At 45.2% G+C, this 27,905-nt stretch overlaps 1 protein-coding gene across 2 annotated transcripts in view; it reads right to left on the bottom strand.

Annotated features, from left to right (window-relative positions):
• Positions 1 to 27,905, bottom strand: part of pik3ap1 (phosphoinositide-3-kinase adaptor protein 1) — a 140,670-nt gene that overhangs the window by 45,174 nt on the left and 67,591 nt on the right. For both annotated transcript variants that reach the window (XM_068020248.1, XM_068020249.1), the window contains exons 4-7: positions 26,105 to 26,249; positions 20,220 to 20,362; positions 4,620 to 4,752; positions 3,312 to 3,508 (exon numbers count right to left, since the gene is read on the bottom strand). In XM_068020248.1, the coding sequence (XP_067876349.1) occupies positions 3,312 to 3,508; positions 4,620 to 4,752; positions 20,220 to 20,362; positions 26,105 to 26,249 (618 nt within the window). The remainder of the gene's footprint in view (positions 1 to 3,311; positions 3,509 to 4,619; positions 4,753 to 20,219; positions 20,363 to 26,104; positions 26,250 to 27,905) is intronic.

The raw sequence follows: 27,905 nt of genomic DNA, 5'->3' as shown, positions 1-27,905 counted from the left end.
CCTTCACATGGAACTGGAATCCGAGGAGTCAGGGAGAGTGATCGGGCCTGTTAAAAGAGGCAGCAACTGGGGAGCTTTTATTTCATATTCCCAGCATCTGCAGGTTTTGTTTTTTAATTGGATAACAGAGTGTCTTTACTATCAAAGGGCTAATTTGCTAATTGCTCAATACGAGTGGAGATCCTCAAGGCAAGTAGACCTATGATGGTCAGAAGACACAGCACATGCCCAATTTGCTCCCATTGGACAAAACCCCCTGTTGGCAGCACGAGGTTGAAAAATTACTCCATTTGTGTTAGTCCACTGCTGACCATATGGGTATAAGGGTGGAAATTTGGAGGAGCATTCTTTTTTGAATAACTTTTTTGCCAGAAATAAGAAAGCACCGAATGAGAACAGGCCATTCAGCCCATCAATCCCATTCCTCTCACATTCCATCTTCAGTTGCTCGGACCATTCATTGACTACACACAGACCATACCACACTGTACATCACCGGGATTGCTTATTTCCATCTCTATAACATTGTCTATCTCAGCTGCTCTGCCACTGGTGCCTTTACCCACACTTTTGTCAGCTCTAGACTTTATTTCTCCAATGTGCTTCTCACTGGCCTCCATTCCTCCATAAACTCCAAAACATAGCTGCCTGTACCGTGTCCTGCTTGGGCATTCACCTCTCCCCATGACCTACACTGATTCCTTATCTCTCAACAGAATAGATTTAAAACTTCACCTTTGTGTTCAAATGCCCCCATGGCCTCCCTCCACCCTACCTCTGCTTCCGCTCAGTTCATTATCCTGCATATGTTTCACCCCCTTTGACCCACCACTAAATGCCACCCCTTCAGCTCCCTCAACAATTGCCCTTCCCTAAACCCCCTCAGCCCCTCCTAAACACCCTCGACTGCCTCAGCTCCTCCCCCTCCCTAAACCCCCTCAGCCCCTCCCAAACACCCTCGACTGCCTCAGCTCTTCCCCCTCCCTAAACCCCCTCAGCCCCTCCCAAACACCCTCAACTGCCTCAGCTCTTCCCTCTCCCTCTCAGGATGTCCCAAAGCACTTTACAGCCAATGAGATACTTCTGAAGTGTAGTCACGATAATAATGTCGGAAACACGACATCCAATGTGCACACAGCAAGCTCCCACAAACAGCAAAGTGATAATGACCAAAGAATCTGTTTATAGTGATGTTGATTGAGGGATAAATATTCGCCAGAACACCAGGGATAACTCCGTGCTCATCTTCAAATAGTCTCATGGCATCTTCTTTGTCCACTTGTGAGGGCAGATGGGGCATTGATTAAATGTCTTATCCGAAAGATGACACCTCTGACCGTGCAGCACTTACTCAGTACTGCACTGGACTATCAGCTGAGAATTTTGTGCTCAAGTCTCTGGAGTGGGACTTGAACCCAGAACCTTCAGACTCAGAGGAGAGAGTGCTCATTAAGTTCAATGGAGAGCCTCACAATGAGAAACAACTTCTATTGGTCTTGGTGAGGCTGATGGTGAAGTGACACAAACTGCCCAGCAGCCTGTGATGGAATGACAACGCATCAGAACCACTTCTGTTCACAAGTTAGAATCAAGTGGGTATGATCGTGGAATGTTGATATTACTGGATTCCTGATCTCGAGAGCAAGGGTTCAAATCCCACTGTGGCAGGTTGCGAATTTGAATTTGGTTTAAAAAATCTGGAAGTAAAAAATGTGACATGAAGTTTGTTGGGTTGTTGTAAAAACCCACCTGGTTCATTAATGTCACCATAGGGAAGGAAACCTTACCCAGTCTGGCCTATAAGTGACTCCAGCCCCACATCAACATGCCCTCAGAAGACAAGCCACAGTTACCACTTTCTCAGGGCAACTGGGAGAGGACAATAAATGGCAGCAATGCCCACATTCCCAAGAATGGTTCTTTCTAAAAAAGCAGCTCCCTGTCAGTCATTCTTTACCGATGTTTTACCCTGACAATTCTCGGCCCACAGGGAAATTCGCAGAGGCATTGATTGCAATCTTTCAATCCTCTTTAGATTCAGGAGTAGAGTCAGAGGGTTGCTAATTTCATATCACTCTGCAGGAAAGGAGAGAGGGGTAAACTGGGAAAAGTACAGGCCAGTCAACCTAACACCAGTGATGGGGAAGTTATTGAAAATCATTGTCAGGGACAAAATAAACTTCCATTTGCAAAGGCCTGGGTCAATCAAGGAGAGCCAGCATGAATTTGTTAAAGACAAATTGTATCTGACTAACTTGAATTCTTTGCATTAACGGAGAAGGTTGATCAAGGTAATGCAGTAGATGTTGTATCTATGGACTTTCAGAAGGCATTTGACAAAGTGCAACCCAAGAGGGTCATTAAAATGGGAGCCCATGGAATTAAGGGGAAAGTGGAGATATGGTTACAGAATTGGCTCAGTGACAGGAAGCAAAAGAGTGGTGGTGGATGGATGCTTTTCAGACTAGGAGGTAGTTTGTTCCCAAGAGTCAGTTTTGGGTCCATTAATCTTTTCAATTTATATGAACTTGGGCTCAGGTGTAGGGAGCAGCATTATAAAGTTTGTAGATGATACAAAACTTGGCAAAGTAGTAGACAGTGCAAAGTTATAGATTTCAGAGTGATATGGACATGATGGTGAAATGGGCAGAGTATGGAGTTCAATGTTGAGAAGCACTTTGGGAGGACTAATATACTATAAATGGGATGATTTTGATAAGTGTGATCAATTCTAGGCCCCTCACTTCAGGAAAGATGTAAAGTCCTTAGAAAATATACAGATGAGTTTACTGGGATGTGACCAGGGATGAGGGATTTCAGTTATGAGGAGAGGTTGGAAAAGTTAGGACTGGTCTCCTTGGAACAGGGAAGGTTAAGAGGTGACTCTAATAGAGTTTTTTAAGATGGTGAGAGGGTTTGATAGAGTAGATAAAGAAAAGTTATTCCCTCTGGCGAGTGGGTCAATAACCAGAAGTCATAGATTCAAACTCATTTGTGAGCTAGAGGGGAGATGAGGAGAGTTTTTTTCACTTGGAGTGTTGTGAGGATCTGGAATGCTCGATGTGTTTCCATGCAAAAACACCAGGGTGATTCAAAATACAACAAAGTGTTGTTAGGAGGGATCAGGGTGAATTTTTTGGGCGTACATTCTCGGTAGGAAGCCTCGATCGCCACCTAGTGAGTGAAGCCGTCCCCCCTCCCCCCACCAATTTTGCTTATACAAAAGATGAACCTCCTTGATGCACAAGAGGAACAGGCTGTAGAGTACTGAATGGCCAAACTCCATGTTTTTATCACAAGTAAGTCCTTACCACATATTCGTCTATGAATTGTCGGAGGTCTCCGTATCCGTTCTTCTCTGCAATGTTGTTTGGGTAATCGCCATGTTTATTGGCCACACTGTAAGCCTGCAATGCTCCCGGACACTGTAGTAAGAGGGCAGTTAGGTTCTTTAAACCGTACCTGGCCGCAAAGTGAAGCAGGGTTGGGAGCTCCTCATCTCGTTGAGCTGTGTGAATATTAAACACTTCATCAATGCACTGGTACCCATGAGGCTTCGAAACATTTCAAGGACAGAACTAGGAATCTGTCTTTCATTTACACTATGAAGAAAGGATTCCTAAATCCTCTGTTCTCCGTACTATCCTACCTCCTCACCCCCTCCACATACCACTTCCCAATGGATAATCCCAGTCTGTGCTGGCTTCCCTTAGCTCCATTGCAGCATTGTATTATCCTCAACTGTCTTGGGCCAGACGGAGTAAATGATAAATCAGTTTCCCTCCACCCAACCCACCCATTCTTGATAACTTTCCATTGTTGCCCGTTGGCATTATGTACGGGAATGTTGGGGAAGGGCAGGACCAGGGCAATTTTGATGTTCTTCATAGTCAAAGAACTCATTGGAGCATAGGAACAGGAAGAGGACATTCAGCTTCTCAAACCTACTCCACCATTCAATTAGTTCATGGCTGACCTCCATTTCAACTCCATCTATATCCACCTTGGTTTCATAACCTGAATCCTTTACCCAACAAATATCTATCAATCTCAGTTTTGAAATTTTCAATTGACCCCCAGCTTTTTGGGGGAGACAGTTCGAGATTTCCACCACCCTTTGTGTGAAGAAATGCTTCCTGACATCACGCCTGAATGGCCTGGCTTGAATTTTAGTTTTATGCCCCCTTGTTCTTGATTCTCCCACCGGAGAAAATAGTTTCTCTCTATCTACCCTATCAGCTCCTTTTAACATTTTAAACACCTCGATAAGATACACCTCAATCTTCACTGTTTTTGTGCAAGGTTTAGATTTGAATAGCCCGAGTTGGGTTTTATCCAGTCTCGGATGGAAGTATACAGTCTGCCCCCATTTCTCTTGGTCACCTCATCAGCATGGCTTCAGGCACAGACTGAATGGGTGCTGGGGCCCCACCAATGGTGGAAGGGGAAAACCACATGAATGTGAAATTTAAAGGGAGGGGGGCAATTAAAGGGAAGTGTGCACTCCATTGTCCTTTAAGATTGTTTAGAGAATCCAGCCGACCACCTGGACCATGAATGCTCTTGACATTAAACCCCTACATCTCCTCTAGAGTCTGGAAACAATATCAAGTACCCACTTGTAGACAGATCATCCTCTTCTAACTGATTAATTCCAAATATGTGCAGTCCATTAGCCGGCATGTTCCTCCTCAGTGACTCTGTCAGTAGTTTGTCCAGTGTTTCTCTGTTATATGGTATAATATGGAATGCCTGCAAACAGAAAACACAAAGGAATTTATATTTGAGAGATGCGTTTGTAACAAGAATTGCTTTGTGGTCGATTCGCTGCAGCCCAGACTGCAGTCCTGAGACTGAAACAAATTTTTAAATTGACTTAGTTTGAAATTTGAACAATTTCAGTGCAGATGCAGCTAACCTTGATTTGTGCTTGAAAAAGAGGAACAACGAATAGGGAGGGGACAGGGGAGACAAATACCAGCACAGACATGAAGGGCTGAATGGCAGATTCTATATGTTGGAAGAAAAATTCAACTCAAGTACACCTGTTTTTCTGGGCTAAAAATCCATATAAAACCTCAGAATTTCACGCCGCAATTTGACCCACACCAGAATTGCGTCATTCACCATACTGGTTCGGGCGACAGGTGTTAGGTTCCTTAAATAGACAGCGCAGGGTCTTATGCCAGTTTTGGGAAGTGGAGGAGGCATCCCCCACCTCCCCACCCAATTTTATGCCCCCCCCCCCCCCCACCTCCTAGCCCGCCCCAGGGGCTTGGGGGGGTGGGGGTTAAATTCCGGCCAGTATGTTCAACAACGGAATAAAAACGGAAAGTGCTGGATATACTCTGCAGATCTGGCAGCATGTGTGAAGAGAGATGCAGAGTTAACGTTTCAGGTCAATCACCTTTCACTGACCTGAAACGTTAACTCTGTTTCTCTCTCCGCAGATGCTGCCAGACCTGCTGAGTATTTCCAGCATTTTCTGTTTTTATTTCAGATTTTCAGCATCTGTAGTATTTTGCTTTTATTTTAATGTTCAACAGTGACCCTGTTTGATGTCTTGCCCTATTTTTGCTTGGCTTCATAGTTAGCAACAGACTTGTATTAGCCATTGCTAAAATCAATAACCTTGATTGATTAGGAGCCACCTTCTCCTTCCAATAAGGGTGACACAGATATATTTTGAAAATAGATACATTATTGGGAGCACCCGGGGAAGTGCGCATGGATTTGCATGATTCAGCACTGGTGACTGCAGAGCAGCCGAACATTCAGAGTTTCCCACTCCGAGCATCCACCCAGGGCCTCTGTAAGATTCCCAGCTGGACACATTCCTGAGGGCAAAGAGTGGCCCCTGTCTGGCACCCGAACCTTTCCCACCAAATTCAAATGAGGTTTGGGCCTTAAAAACATGGAGGCCTCTTTGCCAGTTGGCCGGCCTCAAGTAAAAATTGACCTTTTAGTCTGTGCCAAGTTAGTTGATGTCAGTAATGGAACTGACTTCCGCACCCAGAGCTTGCAAAAGCCCCTGACATTCCAACTCTTGATCATTATCCAGTGGGTTGGATTGTCCTCACATATTCCACTGAAATTGGGTAGGGTAGCCTTGGAAACAGTGGGAAGGTGAGGAGGTAAGATCCAGTACCACCTCGATCTTCATCCTCCATTACCCTCAGGTCTGCCACCAACTGCCCCTTCCCTGCCCCCTGTGGGTCAATGCCAGTAGGGGGTGGGGTGGGCCTGGGGCCTCCCAAACTATTTCCTTCCTGTCCACCCCTGTTACCATCACTCACCAGGACTGCCTGGTGGCAGATGTCAATCAGCCCACAGTAATGGCGGGAATGAAGGGGGGAGCCCTATTCTCTCTCTCCAGTCTGTTCCAATGTGCCGACATACCTGTAGCTCCCTTATTAGGGGCTCCTCTGCCCCTTCAAAGTCCTGCGTGTCTCTCTGCAGCACCACCTGATCTGTCACCTCAGCTTTGATAGACTACCTCATGGCGTTGGGATTCTCAAAGCAACCCCACACCGTGAGACCAATAACGCCAAACCAGGAACATGGATCATGCCTGCAGCCAGGCTAGAGGATGGGCAGAGGTCCCACCAACCACTGGAGGGAAAATCCAACTGTGACTTTTTTGTAATTCTTTCATGGGATGTGGGCGTCACTGGCTTGGTCAGATTTGTTGTCCATCCCAAATTGCCCTTGACAACTGAGTGGCTTGCTAGGCCATTTCAGAGGGCAATTAAGAGTCAATCACATTGCTGATTCCACGGGTTGGATTGGGAGCACCTGATTGACGGCACCAGTCTTCCCAGCGAGTCCCGCCTTCCGCACGCTCCGATTCAACGGAGGTCCGCACACAGGCAAACTGTTCATGCTTTTGATTGGAGGATTAGCGGGCCGAATACAATGCGTAGAACCTAGCCCGATGCCCTGATGATCCCGATCCTTTGTAATTACTTTCACTCCTGGTAATTTTAAATGTCTTGCTCCAAGTCTTTAAATTTGTGTTTTAAAATAACTAGCAGCTAGGTTTAAAGGCTTGGAGCAAGACATTTAAAATGACCATGAACCTCTAAATTTTTACCATGGACTCTGGTGTCTGTGTACGGAAATGTTGCCGATCCCAGGTCTCAATTTTGTTAACCAGCCTTTTATGTGGTACTTTATCAAATGCTTTCTTAAAATCCATACAGACAACATCCACTGCATTCTCTTCATCAACCTTCTCTGTTACTTCATCACAAAATTCAATTCGATCAGTCAAGCATGATCTGCTTTTTACAAATCAGAGCTGGCTATCCTTAATTAACCTAAACCTCTCCAAGTGACTTTAATTGTTTTATAGCCTTATTTGTTGATTTTATACCCTGATTATTGTTTTGAACAGAGAAACAGAGTTAATGTTTCAGGTCAATGATCTTTCATTCGGACAGTTCTGATGAAAGGTCACAGACCTGAAATGTTACCTCTGTTCCTCTCTCCACAGATGCTGCCTGAGCTGCTGAGTGTTTCCAGCATTTTCTGTTCTTATTTCACATTTCCAGCATCCACAGCATTTTGCTTTTGTAATCTGTCATTCGTGATGTTGGTTGAGGGATAAATATTAGCCAGGACACCAGGGATAACTCCCCTGCTCTTCCTCAAAATAGTGCAATGGGATCTTTTACATCCACCAAAGAGGGCAGACGTGGCCACAATTTAATGTCTCATCTGAAAGATGGCTCCTCCAACAGTGCAGCACTCCCTCAGTATTGCACTGGACTGCCAGTCTAATACTGTGCTCAAATCTCTGGAATGGGAATACCTAACCAGGATCGAACTGGATAGTGCACAGCTTTGCATAGTCAAGAATAGTATCAGGTACATCAGACTCCAATCAGCCCTGCTCTGGAGGACATTTGTCTGGCTCATCCTGCCCTTGGCCAAATGTCCAGCCGGAGAACTATGAGGAAAAGAAACCCTGGCTGATTGCAAAACAATTCTAGCACATTAAAAGCAAAGCCCGAACTGTCTTAAAATGCTTTCTTCCCAACAAAAAACACTACTTTCACACCTGTATAATCTAGACATCCAGGTGTCATTCCTACACTAAAGACCCTAACATCAGCAGCCCTCCAAATGTATCATCGTTCTAAGCCTTAACCTCCCAAGTCAATGGTTTCTCTCAATAATAGCTCAGTATATACACTTCCTCCCGCTGCTTCCTTGGCTGATACTTCCGCTTTTAGACAACTCCAGTGTAGCTTGTATTTATCTTCCTTTGTTCTAGTTTTGACAGCAAGCTCCTGTAACCACAGACACCTACACATAGTTTCATCAACCAGAGTCAGCCGCAGGCACCCAACCACAAGTATATTGTTTCAGATTTTTTAATGAATTTTGTATGCAAGGTTAAGAGAGCAAAGCAATGGAACACGTTTCATTCTGGGCATCTGTATAAGGACCTGAAAGGATTAATGCTGGAGACAGTGGGAGCAACCCCTCCCACTGTAGCAGAGAGGTCACTTACCAGGGGGCACAGATTTAAGGTGATTGGTAGAAGGATTAGAGGGGACATGAGGAAAAACTTTTTCATCCAGAGGGTGGTGGGTGTCTGGAATTCACTGCCTGGGATGGTGGTGGAGGCCGAAACCCTCAATTCTTTTAAAAGGTACCTGGACATGCACCTGAAGTACTGTAACCGGCAAGGCTATGGATCAGGTGCTGGAAGGGGGGATTAGACTGGACAGCTAGTTTTTTTTCCGGCCAACACTGATACGACGGGCTGAATGGCCTCCTTCTGTGCCGTAATTGTTCTATGGTTCTAGGATGAGGATGATGATGTAATAGTCACATGGCAATGGGCTTTAGAAGAAGAAAGTAGCAGCACATAGGAGGCTAGCTAGAGAGGCTTGTGGAGAGAGTAAATAGAGATGTGTAAAGAATAAATGTTATTAGTTGACCGTATCCAGACTCCGAGACTTTATCAACAACACCCTAGCTATGCTACAACTACAACAACAACACACAACATGGCAGCACCGGTTAAAATGACCAGAAAGTACTGAGAACACTTTCCCTCGTGAAGTAGTGCAAAGAAAACAGCAGATCTCGTCCAGAGACCGCAAAGAGCTCCAGAGTTGCTCTGTAGTCGAAGAAGACACGGACAGTCGGTGAGTCAAGCATGCAGGCATTCAGACTGCACCACAGAAGCGTGGTGGTCTGCAACAAAACATTCAGGTCCAGCGATCGGGTTCCAAGTCACAGTGCCAGTCGATGCTCCAGTATCGGGTGAGAGAATTTTAAAAGGGGATATTGTTGGATAATGGCACATTGGGCTAGAAAAACGGGGAGAGAGGTCAATCCCTCAAGAAAAGACGACTTGGGAGTTGGGCTGAGTCGGCAGCCATTAATCAACCAGACCTCAGAAAGAAAGCAGGAGAACCCTCAGAAAAACGCAGGAAACCCCCAGAAAGAGCGTGCACATCTCCATTAAAGTCAAACAATTTAAAAAAAGAGGGGAACACCCTAAAAAAGCCTAAAAAAGCCTAGGAAAACAGAATGGATTTGGATTTCAGAATGCCTGAAAGCTTCCACGATCAGGAAGGGTCCAATCAGGTACAAAATTGGTCCTTATGGAGAAAATTATTCCGACAATTTAGGATAGCTTCCAAGCTGCAGACTAAATCAGCAGTCGAACAAGTAAATACCCTTTTATACTGTATGGTGCAATTGCGGATGTTGTGATTGTGAGGCGAGGGATAAATGAGGCTTCTGATCAATTTGAGGATGTGCTACAAGCCTTTGACAAATATTTCAATAATGCAACAACAAAATTCTGGAAAGAACAAAATCTGACAAGTGAGTCCAGAAGATAGGTGAATCGGTAGATTCTTTTATAAATGATTTGTACAGATTGGCTGAGGGATGTGACTCTGGAGAATTGAAGGCGGAACTGATAAGAGACCGAATAGTTGTGGGAGTAGCTGATGAGTCTTTATCAGATCTCTTACACTCGAGAAGGCAATTCAGATCGTACGACAGGCGGAAGGTCGAAGACAAAACAGAGCCATTCTGTGGGCTGAAGAGAAACCTTGGATTAGAAAAAATCCAATGACTGTACAGTTCTTAAAGCCAAAGACGGAGTCAATCTATAGAGAAGACACACACTCAGGTGAGAAGGTGCATGACACCGGAAGACCATGCCAACACTGTGGAGCCAGGAAGACCCATAGATGGGAGCGGTGTCCTACCAGTAAAACGGACTGTTTCAACTGTAAAAAGACTGGCCATTATGGGAAAATGTGCCAGAGCAAGACCTCTTCACTCAAAGTCTCAAAGCAAAAGACCTTCACACAAAGAGCAGTGTATCAACTTCTAGCAGAAAAGTAACTGGAGATTTCCTAGGAGAAATTAATGACCTAAATCAAGGACATTTATGTAAATTCAAATTGGACACCAGTGCTAGTGTCCCAGTTCAGTCAGACCAAGAGCTATGGTTGATGAGACATTGCCTACAATCAGTAGACACACAGTTGCAGAGTCCAGGGCGGGACCCAACTGAAAGTGAAGGGAAAGCTTCAAACAACTCTCCAATATAGAGGGAGAGAAATTATGGAAACCCTTTAAATCTTGCAAAACCAAGAATTTTCCCTCCTGGGCAGAAAAGCATGCTTACACCTGCATCTGATCAAGAAGATTGATGAAGTCAAACAGCCACAGGTAAACAGTCACTTTCAAGCAAACTATCCAAAACCTTTCTCAGGTCTCGGAAGACTGAAGACAGAGTATAGAATCACACTTAAAGAAGATGCCAGACCAGTGTGTACCTTTATACCCGGAAAGATACCTCACCCGTCGATGAACCAAGTTCAAGACCAGGTGGAAGAGATGACCAGGATGGGGTCATTTCTCCTGTTATAACACCAACAAAGCAGTATTCAGCTATGGTTCCAGTCCCAAAACAAAATGGGATTCTTCGTATCTATGTGGATTTAACGCAGTTTGATAATGCCGTGGCACGGGAAATTCATCCAATCTGCACAGTGGATGACAGTTTGGCAAAATTGTCTCAGAGTATCATGTTTACCAAACTCGCGACAATAGTGGGTTTTTGCAGGTTCCCTTAGGCGAGACTTCAAGATTACTAACCACATTTATAACCACATTCGAAAAGTTTTGTTTCAATCGGCTACCATTTAGGATAACTTGTGCACCAGAGATCTTCCAAAGGTCTATGTCTAACATCTTAGAAGGGCTCAAGGGAGTTATTTGTCACATGGATGACATTCTGATACATGGGCAGTCAGTACAGGAACATGACCAAAGAGTTCGAGCTGTTTTCAAGAATCACGGCTTCAAGAAGTAGGACTAACACTGAACGAGAAGTGCAAATTCTCCAAGACATCAATCCATTTCTTGGGACATATAGTAAACAGTAAAGGTATAATGGCAGACCCACAGAAGACATGAGCCATGACAGAATTCCCTACTCCTACTTCCATTCAACAGCTCCAAAGATTCCTAGGAATGGTGAATCAGTTAGCCAGATTTCTACCTCATTTAGCACAGGTAACAGAACCACTAACACAACTTAACAAAAAAAGATCCAGCGTGGTGTAGGAGTTCACATCAAGAACAAACATTCCTGTAGATTAAAGAAATACTCATATCACTGGACATCTCAGCTAACTATAACCCTGCATTACCAACAGCGATATCTGCAGACACCCTCTCCACAGGGTTAGAGGCAGTCCTTTTCCAGGAGCAACCTGTGGGTTCTCAGAGGTTAATATACTACGCATCTAGGGCTTTGTCCGAGACAGACAAGGTGTGCAGTTATGAAAAAGAAGCATTTGCGTCACATGCGTGTGTGAGAAATTTTCTGATTATATTCTTGGATTGAGAGTTGCCATTGTGACGGACGATAAACCTTTGGTATCTTTGTTGGATGAGAAGGAGATGGCAAAAATCCTTCCAAGAATCCAAAGATTTCATTTAGATTGATGAACTATAAGACACCATACATATCCAGGGAAAGATGCAAACGTCCGCTGATGCGCCATCAAGAGCAATGGTCAACTATCCGACACAACAAGATGTCAATTCTGTGGACGAGGTAGAGTCATATCCACAGTATACTGCACAAAACTGGCTGGCAAGCATACAGAAACTGCAAGAAATTTGTTACGCCGAAAAAAACAAAGCAGAATGTATTTGTATAAGGCAGTATTGCACACAAGGGTGACCACAAGAACATATTAGTGGGAAGACAATAAAAACCTCCTATGAATATAGACAATAGAACAAAGAACAAAGAACAGTACAGCACAGGAACAGGCCATTCGGCCCTCCAAGCCTGCGCCGATCTTGATGCCTGCCTAAACTAACACCTTCTGCACTTCCAGGGTTCGTATCCCTCTATTCCCATCCTATTCATGTATTTGTCAAGATGCCTCTTAAACGTCTCTATGGTACCTGCTTCCACCACCTCCCCTGGCAACAAGTTCCAGGCACTCACCACCCTCTGTGTAAAGAACTTGCCTCGCACATCCCCTCTAAACTTTGCCTCTCTCACCTTAAACCTATGTCCCCTAGTAACTGACTCTTCCACCCTGGGAAAAAGCTTCTGACTATCCACTCTGTCCATGCCGCTTACAACTTTGTAAACCTGTATCATGTCGCCCCTCCACCTCCGTCGTTCCAGTGAAAACAATCCGAGTTTATCCAACCTCTCCTCATAGCTAATGCCCTCCAGACCAGGCAACATCCTGGTAAACCTCTTCTGTACCCTCTCCAAAGCCTCCACGTCCTTCTGGTAGTGTAGCGACCAGAATTGTACGCAATATTCTAAGTATGACCTAACTAAGGTTCTGTACAGCTGCAGCATGACTTGCCAATTTTTATACTCTATGCCCCGACCGATGAAGGCAAGCATGCTGTATGCCTTCTTGACTACCTTATCCACCTGCATTGCCACTTTCAGTGACCTGTGGACCTGTACGCCCAGATCTCTCTGCCTGTCAATACTCCTAAGGGTTCTGCCATTTACTGTATACTTCCCACCTGCATTAGACCTTCCAAAATGCATTACCTCACATTTGTCCGAATTAAACTCCATCTGCCATTTCTCCGCCCAAGTCTCCAACCGATCTATATCCTGCTGTATCCTCTGACAATCCTCATCACTGTCCGCAACTCCACCAACCTTTGTGTCGTCCGCAAACTTACTAATCAAACCAGCTACATTTTCCTCCAAATCATTTATATATACTACAAACAGCAAAGGTCCCAGCACTGATCCCTGCGGAACACCACTAGTCACATCCCTTCATTCAGAAAAGCACCCTTCCACTGCTACCCTCTGTCTTCTATGACCGAGCCAGTTCTGTATCCATCTTGCCAGCTCCCCTCTGATCCCATGTGACTTCACCTTTTGCACCAGTCTGCCATGCGGGACCTTGTCAAAGGCTTTACTGAAGTCCATATAGATAACATCCACTGCCCTATCTTCATCAATCATCTTTGTCACTTCCTCAAAAAACTCAATCAAATTAGTGACTCACGACCTCCCCTTCACAAAACCATGCTGCCTCTCGCTAATAAGTCCATTTGTTTCCAAATGGGAGTAAATCCTGTCCCGAAGAATCTTCTCTAATAATTTCCCTACCACTGACGTAAGGCCTATAATTTCCTGGATTATCCTTGCGACCCTTCTTAAACAAAGGAACAACATTGACTATTCTCCAGTCCTCTGGGACCTCACCTGTAGCCAATGAGGATGCAAAGATTTCTGTCAAGGCCCCAGCAATGTCTTCCCTTGCCTCCCTCAGTATTCTGGGGTATATCCCATCAGGCCCTGGGGACTTATCTACCTTAATACTTCACAATCATTGATGATTTGCTAGTTTATAATGACCGACTAGACATTCCCAGTTCACTTAGATTGGATATCTTGGAATGTCTACATCAACTCTATATGGGAACAACGAAGTACACAGCAAGGGCAGAATCATCAGTGTGGTGGCCAGGAATATCCAAAGACATTGGAAATTTGATCCAGAACGGCCAGATCTGTGCAACACAAAGACCAGAACAGCATGAACCGCGATAACTACTCAATTTATGACCAGACCATGGAAACATCTAGATATGGATTTATTCATGTCCAACGGAAAGTTCTACATAATCATCATTAATTATTTGTCAAAATGGATAGAAGTGAGAAGGTTGTATTCAACAACAACAGAAGCAGTTATGAGTTCTACAAGACATCTTTGCGACACATGGTATCTGATGAAGTACTGGCAGACAATGGACCACAGTTTGCAAATGAATATTTCGCACAGTTTGTAACATCTCCACAAGTTCACCATATTATCCACAGTCAAGCAGTGAAGTGTAAAGAGATGTCAGAACCATAATATCCTGATTGAAGAAGAATGAACCTCACTTCTAATTTATCGATCTACTCCGTTGATGTGTACCGCCTGCAGAGGTATTAATGGGCAGTAAGGTAAGAGCCCAACTTCCTATGTTGCCCAAAAAATTGCTTCCAGGATTGGATGTCTGGGACTAAGAGAGAGTAAGAGACCAGGAAAACGCTTACAGAACGTAACAAGCTCGAAATTACAACATAAGAGTTTGTGCCAGAGACTTACCGAAACTGAATGAAGTCATACAGTCATACAGCACAGAAACAGCCCCTTCGGCCCATCATGTCTGTTTCGGCCATCAAGCACCTAACTATTCTAATCCAGTTTTCCAGCACTTGGCCCATAGCCTTGTATGCTATGGCATTTCAAGTACTCATCTAAATACTTCTTAAATGTTGTGAGGGTTCCTGCCTCTTCCACCTCTTCAGACAGTGTGTTCCAGATTCCAACCACCCTCTGGGTGAAAAAGTTTTTCCTCAAATCCCTTCTAAACTTCCTGCCCCTTATCTTAAATCTATGCCACCTGGTTATTGACCCCTCCACTAAGGGAAAAAGTCTCTTCCTATCTAACCTATCAATGCCCCTCATAATTTTGTATACCTCAATCATGTCCCCCCTCAGCCTTCTCTGCTCTAAGGCAATCAACCCTAGCCTATCCAGTCTCTCTTCATAGCAGAAATGCTCCAGCCCAGGCAACATCCTGGTGAATCTCCTCTGCACCCTCTCCAGTGCAATCACATCCTTCCTATAGTGTGGTGACCAGAACTGTACACAGTACTCCAGCTGTGGCCTAACTAGCGTTTTATACAGCTCTATCATAACCTCCCTGCTCTTATATTCTATGCCTCGGCTAATAAAGGCAAGTATCCCATATGCCTTCCTAACCACATTATCTACCTGTGCTGCTGTCTTCAGTGACCCATGGACAAGTACACCAAGGTCCCTCTGACCCTCTGTACTTCCGAGGGTCCGACCATCCATTGTATATTCCCTTGCCTTGTTAGTCCTCCCAAAATGCATCACCTCACACTTCTCTGGATTAAATTCCATTTGCACAGCTCCGCCCATCTTACCAGCCCATCTATATCGTCCTGTAATCTAAGGCTTTCCTCCTCACTATTTATGATACCACCAATTTTCGTGTCATCTGCGAACTTACTGATCATACATCCTGTATTTACGTCTAAATCGTTAATGTACACTACAAACAGCAAGGGTGCCAGTACCAATCCCTGCGGTACACCACTGGTCACAGGCTTCCACTCGCAAAAACAACCCTCAACCATTACCCTCTGCCTCCTGTCAATAAGCCAATTTTGAATCCAATTTACAAAAATTGCCCTGGATCCCATGGGTTCTTACTTTCTTAACCAATCTCCCATGCGGGACCTTATCAAAAGCCTTACTGAAGCCCATGTAGACTACATCAGCTGCTTTACCCTCATCTATACATCTAGTCACTGCTTCAAAAAATTCAATCAAGTTAGTTAGACACGATCTCCCGCTGACAAAGTCATGCTGACTATCCCTGATTAATCCCTGCCTCTCCAAGTGGAGATTAATCCTGTCCCTCAGAAGTTTTTTCCAATAGTTTCCAAACCACCGATGTTAGACTCACAGGCCTGTAATTACCTGGTTTATCCTGGCTACCCTTCTTGAATAATGGTGCCACATTCACTGTCCTCCAATCCTCTGGTACCTCTCCTGTGGCCAGATGGGATTTGAAAATTTGTGTCAGAGCCCCTGTTATCTCCTCCCTTGCCTCATATAACAGCCTGGGATACATCTCATCTGGGCCTGGGGACTTATCCACATTTAAGCCCGCTAAAACAGCTAATACTTCCTCCTTTTCAATGCTAATATGTTCAAGTATATCACAATCCCCCTCCCTGATCTCTACACCTACATTGTCCTTCTCCATAGTGAACACAGATGAAAAGTAATCATTTAAAACCTCACCTATGTCCTCCAGCTCCACACACAGATTGCCACTTTGGTCCCTAATGGGCCCTACTCTTTTGCTGGTTATCCTCTTGCCCTTAATATACTTATAAAACGCCTTAGGATTTTCCTTTATCTTGCCCATTTTTTCGTGTTTTTTCGTGTCCCCTCTTTGCTCTCCTAATTACTTTTTAAGCACCCCCCTACACTTTCTATACCCCTCTAGTACTTCCGCTGTTCTCAGCGCTCTGAATTTGCCATAAGCCTCCTTTTTTTCCCTGATCCAATCCTCTAAATCCCTTGACATCCAGGGTTCCCTGGACTTGTTGGTCCGACCCTTCACCTTAATGGGTACATTTTGGCTCCCACTGGTCTGATGTAGACTTTCCTACAAGTAGTTGCCCCCTTTGGCCAGATCCTGTTTATCATATTGAAATCGGCCTTCCCCCAATTCAGTACCTTTATTTCCGGTCCATCTTTGTCCTTTTCCATAATGACCTTAAATCTTACAGAGTTATAGTCACTATCCCTGAAATGCTCCCCCACTGACACTTCTACCACTTATCCGGCTTCATTCCCTAGGATTAGGTCCAGTACTGCCCCTTCTCTTGTAGGATTTTCTACGTACTGGCTCAAAAAGCTCTCCCTGACTGTTTGGAGACCTGTAGTACACTCCCAGCCAAGTGATTGCCCCTTTTGTTTTTAAGTTCTACCCATATGGCCTCATTTGAGGAACCTTCTAAGATATCATCCCTCCTTACTGCAGTAATTGGCTCCTTGATCAACAGTGCAATGCCACCTCCTCTTTTACCCCCTCCCCTGTCACGCCTGAAGACCCTAATACCCTGGAATATTGAGCTGCCAGTCCTGCCCCTCCCTCAACCATGTCTCTGTGATAGCAATAATATCATATTCCCATGTGTTAATCAATGCCTTCAATTCATCTGCCTTACTAGTAAGACTCCTTACATTAAAATAGATGCAATCCAGCCTTGCATTTTTCACTTGTGCCTTCACAGGTCTATATTTGCTCTGCCTTCCAGACTGACTCAGTTTCTCTTCTATATTTGACTGTGCATCACCCCATACTGTAACTCCACTCTGTATCCCATCCCCCTGTCATGAAGGCCAAAGCATATGGATACAAGACCTAGAGAGGGAAGGTGCTGTAATCCACAGAGATGAAAACTACCAGAGATTGTATGTGGTACACACAACAGAAGGGAACACATGTAGAAATAGGAGACACATTATCCCTATTCGCCAGAAGCAACGATCACTTATTTGGAAGAACCAGATGATGATAAAGAAAGCCAGAACAAACAGGATACTAAAATCCTTAGTAAAAATCAACCAAGTCAGCGATCAAGACGGAGAAGAAAGATTACTTATCATCCCAGTCAGACTAGAACAAGATCAGTGAGAGTCGTGAAACCTCTGAATTGACTAAATCTGTGAAGTCAGAGACTTACTGGGGGAGAAAGAGTAGTCGGTAAAGTCAAAAATGTATTATTCAAGAAAATGTATGGATAAAGACTAGGGGGGAGATGTAGTGTAGTTTAAAGACCTGAAAAGGTTAATGCTGGAGAGTGTGAGAGCAACCCCTCCCACTGTACTGATGATGTAATAGTCACATGTTAATGGGCTTTGGAAGAAGAGAGTAGCAGCACAAAGGATGCCAGCTAGAGAGGTTTGTGGAAAGTGTAAATAGAGGTGTATGAATAATAAGTTATTAGTTGACCTTATCCAGACTCCAAGGGCTGGATTTTACGTCGGGTGGACGGGAGCTGGCCACCAACGTAAAAGACGGTGGCAAACCCGCTTCCACCCGGCCCAGGAATCCGTCCCGCATTTTATGGGTCCCCAGGCTTTAATTGTTCTGAGGCTGGACTTCCACCCACTTGAGGGAGGAAGTCCCGGCTCATTGAGCTGCCGGCCAATCATTGGGCCAGCAGCTCTTAGTCCCAGCAGCGCTACCGGGAGCAGTGGCCACTTCTGGGACTGCAGCCCAGCCGAGGACATGGAGCCAGGATGACAGGTAAGTTAGGGTTGCCTCGCCGGGGTGATTGGTCGTGCCCTGGCAAGACAAGGGTGGTCATATGGGGGAAGGGTGGGGGCATCTCGGGTCCTGTGGGTGGTTGGGGAAGTGGGGGCGGCCCGCAATCAGGCATCCTGTGCCCATTTGTCAGGGCTCGCCGCCGGGGCGCTGAGAGGCCACCAGCTTTCACTGGGCGGCCTTTCATGTCTCCCGGATGCCCGCTTGCCACAGTTAACATCCCCGTGGAGGCAGGCGAAGGTCCTTAAGTGGCCATTAAGTGGCCACTTAAGGGGCTTGATTGGCCTGGGATGGGCGGCCCGTTTCTCGTTCCCACACCTGGCCAACATAAAGTGGGGCGGAGGTGGGAGCGGGTCGGGAAGGCTTCCCAGAGCCTCCCGCTCAATTTTACGCCACCCCCCAGCCCCCTCACTGGGGTGGCGTAAAATTCCGGCCCAAGACTTTATCAACAACACCCTAACTACATTACTACAACAATACATAACAGCATCGAGTGCCAGTGATGAGCACTCCCAAGTCCAGCACAACATGGGTTAGATGGAAAGCTCCCTCGACACTGACACAACAGTGTGCCTCAGACCGCCCCTACTGAATCATTGTCTTATTTTTTTCTATGTCACACACCAGTTGCCCTAACTTCATTGATGTGATTGTCAATTGTGGCAAATTAGGCGCAATGCTGGGCTTTTAACTGGATACTGGCTGGAAGCTGAACAAATTATTTCACATTTAGGAGCCTCACATCCAGCAGACCTGGAGTTTTTCATCCTAAAAGTCTGGTCTGGACTGGAGCCAAAACCAAGCTGAACAGGTTTGTTAAATATCAGCTAGCCAATGTGGATGAATCAAACTACAGACGTCTAGCCACTATTTTGTTTAATTATTGATATTGGCTGGTAGACACCAAACTATGGATTTAACCAACCGTAGTCATCCATGGGCTGAATTAACTGCAACATTCGCAGGTAGAGCCAACCGCGCCCTCTGTCCAACCGCACCCTCCGTCCAACCGCGCCCTCCGTCCAACCATGCCCTCCAACTGACCACAACACCCGTCTGACCCCATCCTCCATCCAACCCAACCTCCGCTCCGTCCATCTGCACAGCCCCCCCATCCCCCATCCATCTGTGCCCTCTGTCCAACTGCACCCCCCTCCCCCCCCCCACCCATCCAATCGCACCCTCTGTCCAATCACACCCTCTGCGGAAACAAGCCACATTCCATTCAGCTTTTTCTTTTCATCTAATGCTGCGATGACATTGCCAATCTAATCTTTTATGACGAGGTGATTCTCATTTAGTTTACAGAATGATATGCATTACAGAAGCAGGGTCTTTGAAAGAGCTACCCAGTTAGTCCCTTTCTCCTGCCCATTCCCCATCGCCCTGCAAATTTTTCCCCTTCAATTATTTATCCAATTACCTTTTTAGAGTTACTCTTGAATCGGCTTCCACTATTTTTCAGGCAGTACATTCTATAATATAACAACTCACGATGTAAAAAAAAACTAAATTCCTCAATCTCGCCTCTGGTTCTTTAGCCAATTATCTTACTTCTGTGCCCTTGGTTAACTGATCCTTCTTTCACTGGTAACAGTTTCTGAGAACTTCTATTAAATCTCTCCTTGACTTCCTCTGCTCTACAGAAACCAACCCCAGCTTCTCGAGTCTCTCCACATAATCCCGCATCCTGCAGTAAATATCCACTGCACACTCTCCAAGGTCTTGCTGGGATAAACTTGATTCTTGAACCTGGTGCAGCCAGTTTACAGGCGCTACATAAATGTTAAACTACTTGCCTGACACATGAACTCCACAGGATTGATGGTATTCTTCAGGAGGTTTTCAATTTCTTCCATGTCAGTGTAGTAAATTAAAGTTGCTGAACTTACTTTCAAATCTCCTGAGTATATGGTGAGTGTAACCAAACCAGAAGGCATGTCTGTCCAACAAAAGGCAAAGTGTTACATATTTCACAATGAAAGATACAGTCACACTATCCCTATTATTCCTATTAAGAAAGTTCCTCACTTTGACAGCCCATTTTGCTAATCAGTTTGAGATTCGAGTCTTTGTGATTAAAATGTTGGATGAGATCATAATTCCTCCCAATGTACTTGACAATCATTAATAGCAACAAATATTTTGTATCTGTCTTCACAGTTGAAAACACAAGTTACATAACAGAAATAGAGGCTAATAAGAGTGAGCAAATTAAGGTACTAATATACAAACATATGAACATACAAATTAGGAGCAGGAGTAGGCCACTCGGCCCTTCAAGCCTGCTCCGCCATTCAATAAATTCATGGCTGAACTGATTACTCCACATTTCCACCTACCCCCGATAACCTTCCATCCCCTTGCTTATCAAGAATCTATTTACCGCTGTCTTAAAAATATTCAAAGACTCTGCTTTCACTGCCTTTTGAGGAAGAGAGTTCCAAAGACTCACGACCCTCTGAGAGAAAACATTTCTCCTCATCTCTGTCTTAAATGGACGACCCCTTATTTTTAAACAGTGACCCCTAGTTCTAGATTGTCCCACAAGGGGAAACATCCTTTCCGCATCCACCCTGCCAAGACCCCTTAGGATCTTATCTGTTATCAGCAGAGAAAAAGTACTGGAGAAACTTAATGGACTGAAATCCGACAAATCTCTAGGACCTGATAGTCTACATCCTAGAATTCTAAAAGAGGTAGCTACAGAGATAATGGATGCATTGGTTATGATTTTTCAAAATTCATTAGATTCTAGAACAGTCCCAGCGGATTGGAAGTTAGCAACACCACTATTCAAGAAAGGAGGGAGAGACAACAGGGAACTACAGGCCAGTTAGCCTGGCATCAATCGTCGAGAAAGTGCTGGAATCTATTCTTGAAGTCTTAACAATGCACTTTGAAAATCATAGTACGATCAGAACAAAGTCAACATGGTTAACGAAAGGGAAATCATGTCTGACAAATTTATTCGAATTTTTTGAGGATGTAACCAGAAAGATAGATAAAGGGGATCCAGTAGATGTAGTATACTTGCATTTCCAAAAGGCATTCGATAAGGTGCTACACAAAAGGCTATATGCAAGCTCCATAGCTCATGGAGTTGGGGGTAATATATTAACATGGATAGAGGATTGGTTAATTGACAGGAAGCAAAGAGTAAGAATAAAGAAGGCATTTTCAAGCTGGCAGGCTGTAACTAGTGGAGTGCTTCAAGAATCAGTGCTGGGGCGTCAATCTATACTAATGACTGAGACGAAGACACTGAGAGTAATGTATCTAAGTTTGCTGATGATACAAAGCTAGGTAGAAATGCAAGCTGTAAGGAAGACACAAAGAGATATAGACAGGTTAAGTGAGTGTGCAACAAGGTGGCAGATGGAGTATAATGTGGGGAAGTGTGAGGTTGTTCACTTTGGTAATAAGAATAAAGAAGCAGAATATTTTTTAAAAGACATGAAACTTTTAAATGTTAAGAGGGTTTAGTGATACAGCACTGAAACAGGCCCTTCGGCCCACCAAGTCTGTGCCGACCATCAACCACCCATTTATACTAATCCTACACTAATCCCATATCCCTACTTGTCCCTATATTTCCCTACCACCTACCTATACTAGGCCAATTAACCTATCAACCTGCAAGTCTTTGGCATGTGGGAGGAAACCAGAACACCCGGAGGAAACCCACGCAGACACAGGGAGAACTTGCAAACTCCACACAGGCAGTACCCAGAATTGAACCCAGGTCACTGGAGCTGTGAGGCTGCGGTGCTAACCACTGCGCCACTGTGCCGCCCTTTACAAGGAACACACAAAGTTAGTATGCAGGTACAGCAAGCAATTAGGAAGGCAAATGGCATGTTGACCTTTATTGCAAGGGGTTTGGAGTACAAGAATAAAAAAGTTTTGCTACAACTGTACAGGGCTTTGGTGAGATCACACCTGGAAAACTGTGTGCAGTTTTGGTTTCCATATTTAAGGAAACATATTGAAGGCAGTACAGTGAAGTTTAACTCGATTGGTCCCTGTGATGAGACGCTGAGTAAATTGTGGCTAAATTCTCTGGAGTTTAGAAAAATGAGAGGTGACCTCATTGAAACATATAAGATTCTGAAGGGACTTGACAGGGTAGATACTGAGAGGTTGTTTCCCCTGACTGGGGAATCTAGAACACGAGGGCACATTCTCAGAATAAGGGGTCGATCATTTAAGACTGAAATGAGGAGAAATTTCTTCACTTAAAAGGTTGTGAATCTTTGGAATTCTCTACCCCAGAGGGTTGTGGATTCTCCATTGTTGAATACATTTAAGGCTGACATAGACAGAGTTTTGATCTCTCAGGGAATCAAGGGATATGGGGAGAGAGTGGGAAAGTGGCGTCCAAGCTGAAGATCATCCATGATCGTATTGAATGACGGAGCAGGCTCGACGGGTTGTATGGTCCACTCCTGCTCCCATTTATAATGCTTTTATGCTCTTATGTTTAATATAACAAAACATCCAGGTTATTTTACACGGGGAGTGGTGGGAACTGAGCAGGAAGTCGGAGGGAAGTTAGAGAAGTACAGGGGAAGCAGAAGAAGGAAGTTCTGAGGAGCTGGAACTGGCATGAAGGAGGCAATTGTGTGCTCCTGCACTCCCTTTGGGAGCTCCACTCACAGTGAGCATTGGGAACACAGATCTACCCCCACCCAAAACATTCTGATGAGAGCCAAATATAATGTCTGTTTTGCTGCTGACTGAGCAAAGACGAGCTGGAGAAAATCCAATAGTAAGTGGTGGGCACAGAGTTGAGGAGCAATGATGTGTCGAAGGGCTTTAGAGAGGAAGGGTAGGTTGGCGACAGGCTGGCACTTTCAGACAACAAAGGCATATGGGTCGCCTTTTTAAGTGATGTGGGAGCTGGACCATGATGACAGTGGTTACAATGGCAGATGAAAATGATACCTCAGGAACGTTGGAGGCTGACAGTGCTGGTGAGGACTGAGCTGATGAGTTCTCACTGAGTACTGTGGATCAGAGTTGGCTGATGTTTCAGTTCCATTTTACTTTGTTAATGTAAGTCTCAGCTTGAAAAGGGACAGAAGGTCAAAAGTTGCACGGCTAATCAGTGGGAAACCAAATAGTTTTGTGATACTTGCTGACTAGTGAAAAAAAAGAGAAGCTCGTTTGCACGATTTCCTGCCTGTTACTCATCCCTCATTGGTACGTTTGATGAATCCATTTTTCTTGGCTGCCTATGATGCGATTATCAATCCTTTGACAGGCACTTGAAAGCGTTACCTCAGAGACACCATATCTCCAATCATAAGAGGGCACAAGGCAAAGGTTATTGACTGGCGGAATTAAGGTCTTAAATTGCCAACCAGATCCCCAATTAAACCAAATAAGCAGCTCTCAAAGTGAATGAATAGAACAATAATGATAAAGTGGCACTCAAACTAGTGATAGGTAATAATGAACTGAATGTGCTGTTCGAAATATGTATCAGAGTGAATAACATTAGAATGTCAGAGAGCATTGAGATTATTCACCAAAGGGAAGTCAAAGGGATGTAAGGCAAACAAATTTCCCAGCCTAGGTGGTATATATCCCAGGATATTGAAGGAGACTGGTGAGGGAATTTCCAGGACACTGGCTCTACTCACCGATGAATCTCTGAGCACTCGTGAATTGACTGGAAGCAAATGGATAGGAAAGGGGGCTAAATTTTGAGCTCCCGCTGGGGCCAGGAATGGAGGTTGGCGGGTGCTTGCGTGCTGGTTTCCCAGCTCCGTACTGCCCTTGGGCCAGTTTCCCGGAGGCGGAATGGGGGTTAGGGGAGCGGCAAAAACTAATTAGCAGCAACTTAAGGCTGCTTGAAGGAGGTCGACTGGGAATTTCCAGTTCCTGCAGGAGATGGGGGCCAGTTTAGCTGCCAGGAGGTGACCTTAGGCTTCCCCTACCCCCACCCAACAACAGTGGTGACCTGGCTGCAAAAGCCATCTGTTATTTCAAGTTTAAAAAGTTGGAGAGCTTCCATTTTGAAGCAGCCTGTCCCTCATACTGCTGCTGCTTTCAAGCTGGAAGACCCCTGATTGGCTCTCCAGCTTTGAAATCCTGCCCGTCTCCCCGCCCACCAAGCTTAATCCGATGGCAAGCCTGCCCATTGGCCATGAATTGGCCGCTCCTGGGAAGATGACAAAGAGTGACTGTTTCCCACATAGGGCAGGTTGCTGACCTGCATTTGAGCCGGAGAGCGGGGTTCAGAAGCCAGCAGAGAATATCCACCCTCAGTGCCCTGAATGTGGCAGCTAGATGCTCCTCTGATGCCATGCTGCTTCTTCTCCTTCAAGTCCCTCTCTCAAGTGATCTCTTACATCATCACTGTGGGAGGTGTTATTCACACTGTCCCAGACATGAACCCTTTCAAACCCTTATATTACATCCTGGTTTCTCCAGCAGCTTTCGGGGCTCTAGAATCCCTGTTTCAATCACATTTGGAGTATTGTGTTCAATCCCAATTAACACACAACACTGGACATATTAGTATTGGAGAAGGTTCAGGGGAAAGCAAGCAGGCTACAGTTATTGCCCATCCCTCATTGCCCTCGAGGGCATTGAGTCACTTACATTGGGTAGAACTGGAGTCACATGTAGGCTAGACTAGGTAAGGGGTTGTAGGTTCCCTTCTCTGAAGAACATTCATGAAGAACTGTTGTGTTTTTATAACAATCTGAATACTCTCCACTTGCCTGGATGGGTGCAGCTCCAACAACACTCAAGAAGCTCAACACCATTCGGGACAAAGCAGCCCGCTTGATCGGTACCCCATCCACCACCTTCAACCTTCACTCCCTCCACCTCCAACGCAGCAGCGTGTACCATCCACAAGATGCACTGCAGCAACTCACCAAGCCTCCTTCGACAGCACCTTCCAAACCCACAACCTCTACCGCCTAGAAGGACAAGGACAGCAGATGCATGGGGACAACAATTTCACAAGTTGCCATGATGGGATTGTGAGCCCATATTTGCTGAGTTGCTAGTCTAGTATCATAAGCACTACAATTATCTATCCACTGAACCATGAGAAAGCACTAGATAGGTGAAAGCCCTGCCACCTAGGAAGGTGTCAGTTAATTGGTGTATAAAGCATGAAATGGTATGGAAATAGGGTAAGTGCAGTGCATAGCAGAAAACTGCACATCCCCCAGACTGTGACCTCTGTCCAGTGAAATGAACCGAAACAACATTGACTGAGAGTGTGCAATTTCCCAACAAATGTTCCTGGCCCAAAATGGAAACTCTCCCCTTTAGAGTCACACCATCTAGATATTAAACCTGGTGACTCTACTGTGATTACCAGTCATCTCTGTAAATCTCCTTCTGCCAGTTTTATTCCATTTATTATATGCCTATGTTTCACTTGCTAATTGAAAGACAGCATGAGTTCAAGAAAAGGAAGCTATACTTAAGTAATTTAACGATTTATTTTCAAAGAGACTACTGATGCAGTTATTGGCGATATACTTGAATTTTGAGAAAGTTTTTGACAAGTTTTTCATCAGGAATCGTACATTAGAGGTAAAGGAGGAACTGGAGAAAGAATTGGCTTGAAAACAAGAAATAAAACTGAATGTGAGTCTAAACTCCGAACTCTCAAGGGCAATTTCTAGCTTTAGTTCTCAGAGTTGAGACCTACCTGGTGTGTGTGCAGACAATGTGTACTCATTGACAAACACTGCAGGTACCCGGACAGCAACCTTTATGCCGAAAGCAAAGTCAATTTCACTTTTTACTTTGGTGTCCAGTTTGACCTTTAGAATAACAAAAATCTTCTGTGGTACCTGAAATTAAAAGAAGAATATTTAGAACATTCAGCATGTTGTGGCAACAATAGTGGTGGCACAGTGGCGCAGTGGTTAGCACCGCAGCCTCACAGCTCCAGCGACCTGGGTTCAATTCTGGGTACTGCCTGTGCAGAGTTTGTAAGTTCTCCCTGTGACCGCGTGGGTTTCTACCGGGTGCTCTAGTTTCCTCCCACCACCAAAAACTTGCAGGTTGATAGGTAAATTGGCCATTATAAATTGCTCCTTGTGTAGGTAGGTGGTAGGAGAAGGTGGGGATGAGGTAGAGAATATGGGATTAATGCAGGATTAGTATAAATGGGTGGTTGTTGGTTGACACAGACTTGGTGGGCCAAAGGGCCTGTTTCAGTGCTGTATCTCTAAATTTAATAAATAGTGAAGGTCCCAAGATGTTGTTCATAGTGAGAGACAGGGTGATTAGACCAGGTCTCTCACAATGTATCATAGAAAATAGATGGGATAATTTTACCCAGCAGCACCTAATTTGCTCTCATAATTTGTTACCTTGTAATGTTTTTTTGGCTGGAATTTTTCATTGGGCAGGAGGCCCCGTTCACCAGCCGAAAAGTTGGTGGCGAGCCCGCCTCCGCCAGGCCTGGGGAGCCAGGCCGGGATTTCTTGCTCCCTGGGCCTTGAATTGGTCTTGGGCGGGACGTCCACCTTCTTGAGGCAGGAAGTCCCGCCTAATTGTGCTGCCGGCCAATCGGTGGGCCGACAGCTCTTAGTCCTAGCAGTGACACTGGGAGCAGTGTCCAGTGTTGAGAGTGCACCCAGCCATCGGAGAAAATGAAGGATGGCCCCGGAAAAAAGGTAAGTTTTTAGAGCCTCGCTGGGGACAATCGGTAGGGCCCCAACGAGGCAAGTGGGGGTCAGTTGGGGGGACGGGTGGGTAGTGTTGTGTGTTGGAGATGGCTGGGGCTTCAGGGGTGGCCTCCTTGGGGCACAGGGCCCCCCACTAGCCCCCAAGAAAGCCACTTGGTATCAGCAGGTGGACTTTTCGAGGCCTTAGCTGCCTACCAGCCAAGGGTAAAATACCCACAGCGGCGGGCGGAGGCCCTTAAGTACCAGTGAATTGGCCACTTAAGGGCCTTGATTGGCCTGAGACTGGGAGGGCAATTACCCGCCACCGCCGCTGTGCGTAAATTTGCAACAGGGGCGAGAGGGGGTCAGGAATGGCACCCTGCACCCCGCCCCGCCTCCCCCACCAGTCCACTCATTTGGGAGGCGTAACATTCTGGCCTTTGTCTCTTTTTCACTCTCTAATTCTTCCTGTGTACCTCTTTCTATCTTTGTATCTCTCCCTACATGACTTTCACACACTATTCTCACTGCAGAATGGGTGCTTCTCTCTTTGTGTTCAGCTGCCTTCCCATTCTTTATTTATCACTCTTCCTTCAAATCTCCACTTGCCTTGGACTTCTCTCTCTCTCTCTCTCTCTCTCAGGCTTTGCTATGAGGGCAGGTTGCATAAAATTGGTTTGTAAACTTTTTATATTCATTCATGGGATGTGGGTGTCTCTGGCTAGGCCAGCATTTATTGCCCATCCCTAATTGCCCTTAAGAAGGTGGTGGTGAGCTGCCTTCTTGAACCATTGCAGTCCATCTGGGGTAGGTACACCCACAGTGCTGTTAGGG

The sequence above is a fragment of the Heterodontus francisci genome, chromosome 42 (assembly GCF_036365525.1).
Source record: "Heterodontus francisci isolate sHetFra1 chromosome 42, sHetFra1.hap1, whole genome shotgun sequence".
Classification (NCBI taxonomy): domain Eukaryota; kingdom Metazoa; phylum Chordata; class Chondrichthyes; order Heterodontiformes; family Heterodontidae; genus Heterodontus; species Heterodontus francisci.
This window is presented reverse-complemented; position numbering and strand designations above follow the sequence as displayed.